Source organism: Ciona robusta, chromosome 14 (genome assembly GCF_009617815.1).
Source record: "Ciona robusta chromosome 14, ASM961781v2".
In the NCBI taxonomy this organism is placed as follows: domain Eukaryota; kingdom Metazoa; phylum Chordata; class Ascidiacea; order Phlebobranchia; family Cionidae; genus Ciona; species Ciona robusta.
The window spans coordinates 3,774,400-3,788,985 of record NC_143248.1 but is presented as its reverse complement, the minus strand read 5'-3'; the positions used below and the strand labels follow the sequence as shown (position 1 = coordinate 3,788,985).

Below are 14,586 nucleotides of genomic sequence, written 5' to 3'. Positions count from 1 at the left end.
TCAAGTTATATATATGTTCATACTTTCAAGTTTTTGTTCATACTTTCAAGTTATGTAACGAGATGGGACACCTTTGGCACATAATATTTAAATATCCTGACCGTTTATTAAACAATTTACAACGGTCTATGGGAGTCGTGAAGATACAATTTTATAATTTTTTAATGTTTTTTGTTTACTACCAAATGTGACAGAAAAAATGAAAGGGTGTCTTATTTTCCCCCACTCCACTATACAAATACCACTTTTGCGTCATATAATACGATAATCAAATAGTGATGAAAGTTAACATCAGCTTTGATGGCCAGACCATTTCCTCAAGCGCTATATGTCGCGCGTAGGTACGAAAAAATTAGTTTACCAAACGCGAGAGTCGCCCATAGCTCCAAAGCGCCACCTAGAGACTCAAGAAAATAAACTAAAAAACAATCTCGTTTATTTTAATTACAGGTTTAGAATGCCTACAGATTATGTGAAATAAATCAATTTCCGTTGTATTGCTTAGGCCAGATTACCAATCAATACAAATACAATATGTTTAATAGTTCAGCAGGTGCAAAAAGGCCACCACGCATGAAACCTCATTTATTTTTTATTACGTCAATACATTTAAGAAAAAAATAATTCGTACACCAGCTGTAGTTTGAATGAATGGATGTAACCTTTTATTCTCACGCGGCGGGTAGCGACCGTCGTTGTAACACGGGTGTTCTGTTTCATACACCTCGTGTCCGCTTACGTGTTACCGCGAGTAACTGCGTATGTAACTTTGTGGGTAATTAGTGTATTAGGAAATCACACGTAAACTGGTTTGTTGTTTTTTCCACTGAAGTGGTTTAAAGGCTCGACAATTAATCCGTCTCTGCAAAGTAAACAACGAAATTTGACCGTCTGTTGCCCGCTACCGCTGTTAAGATATAGTAATTGTTAAAACCAATGCATGTCTGTGTGTAAAGAGAAACTAGTTTGACAGCTCGCAATGGTTGGGTGAAAGGCACTTAACCTGGATACACGTCGATATGCTTCGAACCGTTGGAGTCCTGCCCCTTGTTTACGCAACCGCTTCACGTTTCAATTCGATTTTAGGTCACTAATATCAAATTGTTGATACAACACGTCAAAAACTGCACGCACGAAGTCACTCGGCGCCCTCTCAAAAACCAGACGTCTTGCAGAAGCTACTGCAGCAATCGGCTCTCTCTGGATAGGATATAAATACGTTTGACCTTGAGCGACAGCAGATTTTGCAAAGTTGCGCTAACTTTGTGTAAAATCAACTGATTTAAGCGTTCGTTCACCTCACCTGAACCCTTACGTTCGCTATTATTCTGCCATCTGCGCACCATATGTGCTGATACGAGGTGAAACGAGTGGGTTCAATTGTGTTTACATACTACGACAGCAGAATACATTTCCCCTTAACGCCACGACGCCGGTGGGAATAAAAGATGATGAAATAAACTGTGATACCGGCCGCAGTAACAGCTGATACCGCGCCGGATCCTTCAAAACACGGGGAGCTTATGATTGGTTCTCTGCAATAACAACTTAAGAGTGTACGTGCATTGCCACATGCGGCTACAGTCTCTATACGTGCGAACCTTCGCGAAGCATCATCAACAAACCAGCGACGTGTATGATTACACGCGGCGCGTCTGACAGAACAAAGCAAAACGATAGAAGAGATAGCTCGCTGTGTTTCAACGTTGCGTCACCTATACTGCCTTTTTCTCTCGATCAAAAGGAAGCTTTACCCGGTTTATAAACGAACCGGCGGTTGCGAAACTTAATAGTGTTATATCGGCCGGCGCTACTGTTGTGTATTAGTCACATGAGATGATGAGAACTAGTCAGGCGCCGGTACCGGCGGTCAATAACCGGGTTAAAAAGGTTTAAAAATTTTCCACGCAGCACTGTAGCCGACATACGTTTCTGTCAGAACACCAAACGTGTCAACTGACACGACAACGGTATACAGTAGGGCAGGAATAGGACTACCAGTAGTATTACAGAAAATCAGAAATGTTGCGTCACAGTACTAGTTGTGTCGAAACCATGGTCAAGAGGCAAGTCTAGACCTGTCGTTGTTGAAACTAAATGCGATTGACGGCGCAACAGTTTAATTAACCTGCAACCCGAACAGGAGAAGCATTAGTTCCGGAGTTGACTATATAGAACAGCTTATTAGAACTACAGTGATTATTTTGTGGCATTTACCGTCACGTAGAGGATTTCTCGGCTTGTTAGGCAGAAGTGATTAGAATAGACCGCCAATGGCGTTTTTTGTGCTTTGCCGGCACCCCCCCTATGAGGAACAGTACATCTGAGGTCAGCGCTTTAGTTCCGAGTCATTCGAGTTCGTGTCAACTGGACATTGGCGAGTTGCTGACAGTGGGCAGTTCGTTAGCGGACAGGCAGGGCAGTTTTACGACGAGTTGTGACTTGAACGACTTTTATTGCCGCTATTTATAGTACATTTAAAAAGTCGCACAAACTAGCGTGGACACGCGACCACGGCACACAAGTTCATTATATATATCTGACAGACAATCTCATTTCACAGAATCTCTATAGTTTAAATAGAATACTACTAAATATATTACAATGAGACAACCGGAGACGAGAAGAAAAAGTCAAGTCTTTATGGATAGCATCCTCACTGCTTTGAAACTCCAAGAGAGTGAAAACGAAAATGAATCGTCACAAGTCCAATCTGAGTTGGACGAAAGTACAACTGACGGTAAGTGGATTTCAATTATCAATATATGCCATAACAGATTTATTTTAACGTTGTTCGCGTGCTTGGTTCGGTTGCGTCATATACCCTATAATGAAATCTTGCGGATTGACGGACGAAGTTTGTAATAAAAATAACGTTTTCATACAAGATGAAAGGAAACATATTTTTTACATAATACTCGATAGCAAAAGTAACATACTATTTATTTTTTTGTAATAAAATTTTATTTTCCAGATAAGTGGTGGGAAGAAGAGGCAGCACTCCGAGAAACTCCTCTTATCAATGCGCTTCAAATCCAACTGGAAGCACTGCTACGTCAGAGCACCGGTGAGTTGCGCAATATCTCATTAAATTTCGCTTTTTGTTATGCAGACCCACGTTGAATTTTTAATCAACTTAAATACAATTCATTGTTGCAATGCTGTTTATAACCGATAAGCAAACATTTTCTATGATTATTTTAATGTAACTTTATACGCATGTATTAAAATGTCATTATTTTCCACAGTGTTTTCATTTTCTTTCAACGAAACTTTAACGAGGGAGATTGCGGAAGAAGTCAGTCGGACGTCTAGACAAGAGACTGGCGGCATGCGAGCTTGCCGAGTGTTCGTGCGACTTATTTCTGAATCGAACTTTTCGTCTAAAGTCTCCCACACTGAGACGTCACTCGACAAAGTTTCTGTAAATGTTGGTTGTTTAGATTTATCGGCGGGAGAAACAGTTTCTACGTTCGAACTCTACGTGTACCTCTGCCCGTCGCAATCACCACTCAACTGGATTCGTTCCGTTATTTCAGCAATTTCATCGAAAACCGCACCGAAACAACAGCGTTGTCGGGCGGTGCGTTTGCAGTTAGACTTTGTTTTAATGAAGCGAAAACTTTTCCGATCACAGGACAGCTCCGTAAAAGTTTTTCGACAACTTTCATTCAAATCGTAACTTTGTTCCAATTTAAAGAGTTTTCTATATTTACTTCCATTTGTTACACCACCGCACTTTCTCGTCCGAATTTATTTTCACACTGCAGTTTCCTTGAGTTACCAACACAACACAGCACGTGTTCACTTTTACAACTTCTTTTCACGCACAAACTTCACACAAACGATTAGCAAAGCTGCTGGAAGCAATGTTAAATACACTTTACTTTTCGTGCCCTATTTTCGAGCACCCATATTATGTTCTTTATGTTCTATATATTAATAAACCAAAAAAACCGTGGCAAAATTAATTTCTTTTGCTCCAAACAGACTTAGAAATAAAATTGAACATAAATAAGTCCTACATATAGGTGCGCCGCGTTCTACAAATTACAGATACGAATGATGTCGTAAGTGTAATTGACGATGTGTATACGTTTCCAAGTTACAGTCGGATTATTAGAATTCAGTATATGGACCAGATGGTTGCATATATATGTAGGCATGGCTGCTGGCTGGTAAGACGAATAATTTCGCAACACATACGCAATGTCGCTGATTTTAATTCTGTGTATTCAGTCCGGTTAATCGATCGCACGGTCGCAGTTTCATGTGGCAGTCATGGTGTGCGATACATTACATTAAAAAGCATAATTATATGCATACTGAGTCGTGTGCAGAACCACTATATATATAATGATATATATATTTACAGTACCCGTCGAATGACAGCAATTAAAAAGGCAATATGTCCATACTACATTAGTATACACATTGTAATCAAGTATTTCTAATATAAGCCTATAACACATCTATATACATAATACGTATAACATCGCACGTCAATGCAAAGAAGTTAACACGCGTCTGTCCAAATATTACTAAATCACTTTGCTGCATAATAAACATTACTAAATTAAATTGCTGCGTTATAAACGTTACACACGATCTGCAGTGGCCAGTGCTTCCATTTCAACGTATACTGCGTGGTTTACTAGCACGTTAACTATAAGGATACGCAACTATAAAGAGTAGTGCACCACTGCTTAGCAATCACGCCGCCAAACGTTGATTAGTCTTAACGAAATGATAAGCCACGCATGCACACACGATTTAGCTACAAAACTGGTAGAGTTTCTTCACAGGTATTTACCTAGTTTAGCAAACTGATACAACATAATGACAAAACGCATACTAAATAAGTTTTAGGAAATATAACACTACCATCAACTGCGGTGGCTTTTGGACGTTTTTTGGACAAATATGGTTTAATATTTTAAATAGCTTGCGAGAACAAATTATACATGCTGGCATAGTTGCACGTAACAAGAAGTACTTTAAACGTTTTTCTAACAGTGAACCGAATATAATATACGGTAACTATTTCGTATCTTTACTCTTGTGTGTACACTAATATTCACACAAATGATACCAAACTTATAATCACCTCAAGTAATCGACGTTTTCATCGTTTGCGCCCGCTCCAGTTGATACAATGATCAAAATCTACGTGCTGCGTTATCAGTTTACCTTGGCGTTAGTTTTAACAGCTGATAGTAAAACACAGGGGTGTAGAAGCATTCACACGTTATATAAGTCAGATAAGTTCTGGTTCGAATTAAAAGTATTTTTCTTTCCAAACCAGAAGAGTGCTGCTAAACTGTTTTAAAAGAATTCAGTAATATAAGAATAAAGGAAAAGTTATAGTTTAAGAAGAATAATCCTGAAAACTTTTGGAATATATCGCAAGTTTAGCACACGTGCTTAGAAATACTGCAAGATTGAAAGTTCATACCGCGCAAAACGTTTATGACATTTCTATTAATGACGTATAATTTGTACGATTTCTATAAGTATTATGAAATTTTACAACTTTACACGTAACCATATCGTACATGTAAGTATTATAACGTTATAAATAATAACCGAAACCATACTCGAAAAGATTTATATTTAAAAGTTTAATTAATGCGCTGTATCACTGGAAAGTTTAAAACTGTAAGCGGATAAGCCTATATAACTGTCAATCCTGATCCGGTATCCGGATACAGTTTTAACACATGACAGCGTTCGCCTATCTTTATATACGATACTCGAACGTTGCCTGCTGTTTATAAGCGTATATTTCTTTTTTCCAGTGAGTTAGTATGACTTGACTGTTGGTAGAATTTCTAATTGCAAACCTTTGAAAGTTCAAAATGAGTCGTCGAAGACGCGAAAAGTTTCGTCCAATTTTACCACGTCCTGGTGGAGGAGCTGCTAATACTCCTATCGCAAGCTCGAAAAAGGATGCAGAGCAAAAAATTGATTCTCCAAAGGAGGATGCCAAACAAATTAATGAAAATGTAGCTGAAACTGAGAAGAAATCTGAGTTATTGGAAGATGTTCAAACACAATCAAAAGTTATAACAGATGAAGTTGTAACAGAGCCAGAAAAGCCAAATGATGACCCACCAGCTAAAATCGATACTGTTTCTCCAAATACAGACACTACACCACAGAAAGAGGCAACTGCAGTTGACAGTACCAGTCAATTTAGTACTAATGAAAGCACCAAGGCCCAAGAGAAGCCTGCAGCCAAAGCACCACCGGCCTCAAGAAGACGGAGAATGGTTGCTAAACCTTCAACAAAGAGACCTGTAAAAGCAAACCCTAAACCTGCATCAGTAAACACGGAAAAGAAATCTGTTTCAATTCCACAGCCAATCCTAACTCTACCTATTGCTGAATCTGCTTCAGTGCCAATACCGATTATTGAAGAAGTGGTCGGACCAGAACAAATGGCTAAAAGTGTTATAGAAGAAAACGTTGGTAGTCCGCCATCATTTTGCAAGACTATGGAAACTATAACAGACTCGGAAACTGTTGAAAATGACCAAAATAAACAGGCAACGCAAAGTAATGAGCAGTCACCAAGTTATATTGTCCTTGAGCGCCCTGTTAACCAAAGCGCTCCACCTAGGTTGGCTGATATTTCACCCAAGCAAACTGGACATGGGAAACTAAAGTCACCAAACATTGGCATCAAACAGGCAAGAAAGACTAAAGAAGTTCCAGAAAAGCCAAAACGTGATGGCCAGAATCGACAAAAGGCGATGGAGAAGCTAGCAATCATGAAGCAAAATTTACCTGATGAAATAAAAGAAGACAAAACAATTTGGCCGACTCTTGACCATAATCTAGTCTCAATGTCTGACTTAATATACCTCAATCCACCAGTTGGTGCAGGGAAAGAGCTGGGAATTCGTGCAAAACACAGGAAAGTTTTAGAAGCAGCGAAGAATGCTCCGACAACCTCAACATCTTCTACTCCTCTTCCCACTCCTCCTCCACAACCTCCCTCCCCGCCTCCCGTTGATCATCAAGAGCATCAACTTGTTCCTCAAATTCGAGTTAATGAAGATGGAAGCATCGTGATCGATGAGGAGAGCTTGACGATCAAAAGTCCTCCAAGACAAGGAGGAGCGGTGACAAACGCACCAACTGTATATGAGAGTGGGCTCTATAGCACTATCAACCAGTGCAGCTTCCGAAAACGTCCATTTTCAAAATCCTCCAGATGGATTTGGTCAGCAAGACAGACTAGAAAGTTCTATGCAGCTTTGAGGGTGGTTGGAGCTGATTTTGGATTGATGAGTGCCATGTTTAGAAAGCGAACACGTGATGAACTGCGGAGAAAATTCCTCCTTGAAAGCAAAAACAACCTCGCTAAGGTGGATGAGGCTCTCAGCCAGCAACATCTAAGCAATTGGACCGATGAGATGTTCATGCCAGAATCTTCTTCAGAAGACGAGGTGGAAAAAGAAAAAGGCAAGAGAAAAAGGAAAACTAAAGTAAAACTTCCAACAGCTTCAAAAAAGCCTAAGCCTGCAGCAAATGAGGGATTAAAACAAGTCGTAATTTCTGTTCCTGTTCCCATTCCCGAAGTGGTTTTATAACATATGCTTCAGGTTACCAATGTTGCATTCATGGTTTGTTACATAAATAAAGTAATATATATAGTTTTTCTAGTTTCATCAGCATAATTTAATCCTGTTATTTATAGTGTTCTTGGCAGTAACTGAAATTTTTGTTGCTGAAATTGTAAGTTGTTCAAAATAATAGTACTAATATAAAAGGTGGCCTTGGTTGATTGATTTTCTGTTTCTAATAATAATAACCATTGTCAACTCAAACTGTATAAAATGTTGAACACAATATGTATTGCACAAAATGGCCTTTATGTAGCAACACTGCCTTAACGAGCATAGAGGTCAAATTTCAGATTACTATCAACTAACACCATGTGTATAGGGATAATTATGTTGCATTCACTAGCCTAGTTATTGTTGGCATTTTTCATTTAGTTTCTTCTTGTGTTATATGGTACAACTTGTACCTGGTGAAAAACTCTGTATTTCTTCTTTTTTTACTAAGTTACATGCAGAAAACTGCTGCTGCATTTGCAAGTGAATATTTTCAGTGTGAAAATCAGGAGTCATTAAGGTGATGGTGAAATGCAAGTGTTCTAGATATATTCGAATATAGTAGGGTGATGGGGTATGTAGATAGTATTCGATTCACTGTCATTTCTCGGCGTAATACATCTTTGAACTTTTTTGCAATAAAACAATAATGGTCATAAATGTTGTTTATAAGTGAGAAGAGACAGAAACTATTTGTGTTTTCCCATGCAATTTGCACTTTTCCTTTGTAATCCTGATTCCTGAGTCCTGACATATAGTTTCATTTTAAATGCTCCACAAAGTGACAATACTAGGTTTTGCAAGAGATGTCTTAAACAAAGTCAATCCACTTCTAAATGTTCAAACAGTAATAGTAAGTAGCTGCATTCTAAACTGTAAAGTTATACCCAGCGCCGTGGCATATTGGTTAGCGCCCCTGCCTGTAACCCAGAGGTAATGGGTTCATGGCTCGACGCTGCTACCATTGTGGGCGTATGTGTCCTTGGGCAAGACACTTAACGGCAATTGCTCCAACCTAGTGGTCACTAATGGGTTGTCCAAATTATCAGCCATACATAAAAATTCCCCAAAAAATAATCACTTACAAAGTAACATACATGGTAACTTAAAAGCTGGCACATGGTGTTAAGCCCGTGTGATAACAACTGTCGTTTTCCAGCCACACAAGGACATAGTAAGTTACATTCATTCATATAAAAAACACATTTTTAGAAAGACAAAATGACTGTTTTCACGAGACCGTAAGTTTCATTTACAAATGCTTAAACATTAGAGTAAGCTATTTGATATAGAAAAGTGCACGTTTTGGAACATACAATACATTGTGGACTATAATAGTATTAACATATTTGGGAAATAAAAAATACCCCGATATTAGTTACAAAACACATTTCAGTAACAATAATTTAATGTAAAATCCTGAATGGTAAATTTAAAGTGAAGATATGGGTTATGCATAGAAAAAGAAATTGGTTTTACATAACAGCCCTAAAGTTTTTGGTTTGGTAACTGGATTGCAACTGTACGCATTGTGTAGTAATTTTACAATTACAGTTTTAACAATAAACTACACATACAAACACATAAATTAGGTCTACGAGAATTAAGTAAACTTCGTGAAACTGCAGTGATTATTGCCGTTAAAATATAACAAAAGGTATATTGCTACTTTTTACATGGATGCAGAAAGGGATTGTGGTGTAGATAGAAACTTACTATTCTATTTAAGTATTTAACTAAAAATATATTTTGGACCAAGTTCCAAACATAATTTGGTTACAAAAAGTATGTTGACAAACTTATGTCAGTTAAATTTAACTTTTAATATGCAATTGGACCAGCCAGTTAAAAATTAAAGATTTAAATAAAAAGGGAGCTTTTTTAATCGAATCTGACTTGAACCATGTATCGTCACATATTTTTATAAATGTTTTATAAAAAATGTAAGAAAAACAAAGAAAAATGATAAGAGGGTGTTAGACAGAAAACAAAAACGTAAAAGTAACTTTAATAGTCCTTATTTGAATGTTGAAAAAAGGTATTGAAACTAATACCATGTAAGAAATAAAAAAAATTAATTTACAAATATAAATTGTTTATACCAGTTTATGTTTTATCTGAAGGTACAAACACAGGTACAAAATCTATTACCAAATGTTTTCTCAAGAGTTCATTTTCTTTCTACGACCTGAGCTTTTCCACGCCGGTGCTCTTTCAAAGCCGTTTAAACCTTGTTGGAATTCGTACAATGTCCTTTGTACTTCTTCTTGTGTGTTCATTACAAAGGGGCCTATGAGCAGGATAAAGTTAAATACAGTGAATGCGTAGCCTTATTTTTTCTTTAAGTACAGTTGGAACACACCGAACTAGGCATAAAAACCATTCCACCATATAAAGTATGTTTTAATTGCAACATAAAACAGTTCTAATATACTAGGGTGGGAGAAGATGGGACACCTTTAGCACATAATATCCAAATATCCTGATCGTGTTTTAAACAATTACCAACAGTCTGTAGGAATTGTGAGGATACGGTTTTATATTCTTAAAATGTTCTATGCTACCAAAAAGGCGAGAAAATTGAAAAAAAGGTGTCCCATCTACCCCCATTCTACTACATATTTCCCAAATCTCAACTATATGGTAATTGGCCAACATTTGCCAACATCCCAAGTCCCCTGCTGTGCCTTATACTAATATAGAACCTAACCTTTTATTCTACATACTTACCATGTTGAACTACTGGTTCATTTACTGGTTCTCCAGCTATCAGTAGGAACCGTGTCAACTCATTTGAACGATTTTCAAGTTGAATAGAATCTCCATCACCAAACACTACAATGTGATGAGCACTAACCTATAAAAACGTCAGTATTTGTTAGTTTAAAAACAAATATATATAAATATATGCATCTTACTTTATCCTCTCTTGGCCGGAAAACGACAGTCGTTTTAACATGGGTGTTTATACACTAGTGCCAACTTATGAGTTACCAAGTTGCTTTTTGGGTGATTATTTTTTTGTGGATTTTTTCCTTTTTTTTGATATGTGGCTGATAATTTGGACAACCCATTAGTGACCACTAGGTTGGATCAATTTCCTTTAGGTTTTTTCGCAAGAACAAATACACCTACACAATGGTAGCAACGACGAGCCTTGAATCCATTACCTCTGGGTTAAAGGAAGTCACCCTAACCAACTGTGCTACAGCGCCAGATAAAATAACAGGTTACAGGCACTGACCAGCTGTAGTATATTCTTACAGAACATGCATCCAACAAAAAAATTTTCTTTACGCACATTTTTTTCTAATAGAAGTTTAACTTAATGTTGATTAATCATATATGGCTTGTTTGTCTGCTAGGTGTAGCGACCACGCTTATTTTCTTCCAAATAAATGTAAATATGTTGTTAACCGTAAGCGTTTTTAACAACTGTTGTTTTGCCGATATACCTATCTCTTCTTTTAAAATTTTTCTAAATCTTTGTTACTGTAATTGAAGAGACAAACAAAGTTATTATTATAATATACAAACACTACAAGTCTACACTGTCATAGTAACAATTTATAAAGAGAGAATACCAGTACACCATTCAAGAAACTACCAGCAACCACAGGTGTCAAACTTGGTGTGGCAGGGTAGGAAGGCCCGCCCTGGAATTTTCTGCACTGCATTAATTAGTCAAAATTCAAAGCAAAAAGAGTTTTTCACAGGAATGTGAATCTAACTATCCATGCGAGGCCTGCATTTTAAAAAGTTTGGAACTATAATAAGAAATTCAATAGAATAAATTACCTCTATGAATATTTCACAAGAATACGTGCCTAACTGTTCCTGCTTTTCCAGCATTTAAAAAAAATACGTGCCTAACTATTTCTGCATTTAAAAAAGTTGGGACTATGATAAGAATACAACAAATTACCTCTTCCCCAGCAATGATAGCTGTACCAAGTAAAGTGTATACGAATGAAGTCCAACCTTCAGGTATGGCTTGTGTCTGTTTGGCTCCAGGATCCAAGGTAAAGTCAAGGTATGAGGTAGGAGTACGTGTGTAGATTTTTGACTGAAACAAAATCATAACATAGTAGAGTGGGAGAAAACGGGTCACCTTTAGTACTTAATATCCTAATATCCTGATCGTGTTTTATATAATTAACAAAGGTCTATGGGAGTCGTGAGGACACGGTTTTATAATTCTTTGAATGTTCTTTGTTTAATACCAAATGGAAATAGAATGAAAATGTGTCCTATCTTCACCTACCCTACCCTACTAGTACTATATAATAATAATAACTTTTATTTGTTTATACGATTACGGTAGGAAAGAAGGGTAAAAAGTAAAAACAAAATTGTAAAATAACTTTACATAGACCTCATTAAGTACTACTAATAAAACCAAAAAGTCATACATAATCAGATACCTTGACACCTAGGGCTTCTCCAGAAATAACAGCAACTTTAACACCGTCCTTGCTTGGTTTGGGTATGTCCTTGCTTAGAAGTTCCTTATTAGAAAAAATATTTCACATTATAAAATAATATTAACCAAACATAGGGCATATCAACAAAGGTTTAATAAATTGCTTTTGGAATTTAGTCAATGCTTATTACATTAGGAAAGCTACATTAAAAAACACTTTAGAAAAGACAAAAAAGCCAATAAAAAAATTAATGTTAAACTTTTTAATGTTAAATTTGTTATATATTTATACAATTTAAGCTAGGATAATATAAAATGACACAGTAGTGAAAATATGTTTTTAATACCTGGTATGCAGGTTCACACATTTTATCATCACGTTTGAGATTAACCCACAACTGCAACATCCATGTTTCGTCATCTGAATACGGCATCTCAGAGTGAACAACGCCGCGACCTTTATAAAAATTTGCACTGTCATTCATATTCTGCAAAGTCATGCTGATTCATAATGACTGACATAAGCATTTTTACAAATAGGAACTTTCATGAGTCAAGGCTTAATAATGTAAATAAGCTGTAGACATGTAGTAGTTATGTATTGTTTAAATTATAAACTATTAGCTGGTAAGGCTTTTATCCAATTATACCTAATGATGTGAATGAATGTAACTTACTTTATCCTCGCGTGGCCGGAAAACGACAGTCGTTATCACACGGGTTTAACACCTCGTGCCAGCTTACGAGTTACCATGTATGTTACTTTGTGGGTAATTATTTTTTTATTGGATTTTTTTATTTTTTTTATGTATGGCTGATAATTTGGACAACCCATTAGTGACCACTGGGTTGGAGCAATTGCCGTTAAGTGTCTTGCCCAAGGACACATACGCCCACAATGGTAGCAGCGACGAGCCTTGAACCCATTACCTAATGGTTACAGGCAGGCGCGCTAACCACTACGCCATGGCGGCGGTGTAAATGAATACAAACCTAATTATGTTAAATTAGTCACCTAACTATGCTAAATTATGCATTTTGTATTGTGTGGGCTGTATTAGTAATTTAAGTACAATATACATTATTTAATGTTTTGTGATTCTGTACAGTATGCTCCACTATTTACGTCCAGTAACACCAGAAACTAGGTATTTAAATACACAATTAAATTGACATGAAAGAAACCAGATATTTAAATAGCCTACGCAAATAAATAGGAGTGCATAAAACCAGAACCAGTTTGTGTGTTTAAACATAAGCAAAATTGCACCCTGCAGTTAAAAAACAGTTAAGATATTGATGTATAAACTTAGAGTTAAAGTACCTGCGCCTAAATTTAAATATTAGTGTAATTGCCCCTGTTAATACGAAAACAGTTAAAATACTGATGTATAAATATATACAGTTGAAGTACCTGCTGTCATCCATTGAACGTCCCCATCTCTTATTACACCACGGTGACCACAGAAATCCTCATGTTCTATGGCACCTCTTAAAACATAGCTCACAGTTTCGAACCCACGATGAGGGTGGTCTGGAAACCCTGAACAAATAAACGATTACCAAGTCCCTCATATGTGGTTATTAATTTTAAAAACAGTTTCGCAAAATAAAAAATGGTTATATATATATTTAATTTTATCACTTTTTTGCAATCGTAAAATGGTGTACATTTATGCTGTTTTACTATATTGCTTTAATTTAAACTTGTAAACACAAGATGTTGCACTTCAAAATAAATCAGTCTGCAGAATACAGCAGTTCCTGACAAGATTTTGTGCAATCATTTAAATTGGAAAACTGTTAAATTACCGAAAGTTTGTAAACAAAATCTTAGAGTGTAAAAAAACCTAATGAATGTATCATACATATTTATCCTTGCGTGGTAAGCAATGACAGTTAGTGTAATTGTAACAAATAGAAATTTTACCTGCTGGTTTTTTCACTCGTCCTTCATCTAAAAGCAGGAATGGATCCAGATTTTTAAGCTCAGGTCTTCCTACACTTCTGCGGACTTTTGCACCTACACCCTCGCTGACCTCTTTGCTCAGAAGCTTTTTTATGATCTAAAGTTTTGCATTTATTCAAAAAATATTTAATTCGGGGTGTAACTAAATATACGTAACATAACAATACCTGTCTGGGTGCTGTCATCGCATGAGAAAAGTTAGATACCAAAAATCCAAATTCAGAAGACGACTTTTCTTTCGTTGCCGACGAGGTACTTACAATTATAAAAGCGCTAATTAGAAACCTAATAAGATGCACGTGCATTTGATACTAGAGGTAAATATGCAATGATAAACATTTAAACGCATTAGCAATAGCAAAGCGCTATGCCTACACTACAACAGCAAATTAAGTTACGCAAAATCGAAAGTCACGCCGTATTTGAGAGAGAATGACTTGCAAATACAAAACACTTTTTCGAAGAGTCTGTGTTATTCTCTCCTGTCCATTAATCATCATATTTCAATTCTAAACACCTCGGGCCAATGCTTTCAGCGAGCTAAAATAATTGACAATGCTACAAAGCGA

General features: G+C 36.7%; 3 protein-coding genes across 3 annotated transcripts; 2 read left to right on the top strand and 1 right to left on the bottom strand.

Moving 5' to 3' along the window:
- The first annotated feature begins 1,819 nt into the window (after positions 1-1,819).
- LOC149725078 (uncharacterized) lies at positions 1,820-3,967 on the top strand. Its single transcript, XM_089892689.1, has 3 exons — positions 1,820-2,740; positions 2,975-3,067; positions 3,249-3,967. Exons 1-3 carry the CDS (start codon positions 2,605-2,607, stop codon positions 3,680-3,682), a joined length of 663 nt encoding a protein of 220 aa, XP_089748815.1. The 5' UTR covers positions 1,820-2,604; the 3' UTR covers positions 3,683-3,967.
- Positions 3,968-5,545: 1,578 nt separating this feature from the next.
- Positions 5,546-8,285, top strand: LOC149725077 (uncharacterized). Its single transcript, XM_089892658.1, has one exon. It carries the CDS (start codon positions 5,859-5,861, stop codon positions 7,596-7,598), a length of 1,740 nt encoding a protein of 579 aa, XP_089748784.1. The 5' UTR covers positions 5,546-5,858; the 3' UTR covers positions 7,599-8,285.
- A 545-nt stretch (positions 8,286-8,830) lies between these two features.
- LOC149725076 (pirin-like) lies at positions 8,831-14,407 on the bottom strand. The gene is made up of 8 exons (XM_089892681.1): positions 14,185-14,407; positions 13,979-14,114; positions 13,463-13,591; positions 12,396-12,505; positions 12,050-12,133; positions 11,551-11,691; positions 10,356-10,482; positions 8,831-9,915 (listed from the first exon to the last, which is right to left on the bottom strand). The coding sequence occupies exons 1-8, from the start codon at positions 14,320-14,322 to the stop codon at positions 9,788-9,790; spliced, it is 993 nt and encodes a 330-aa protein (XP_089748807.1). The 5' UTR covers positions 14,323-14,407; the 3' UTR covers positions 8,831-9,787.
- Positions 14,408-14,586: the final 179 nt, after the last annotated feature.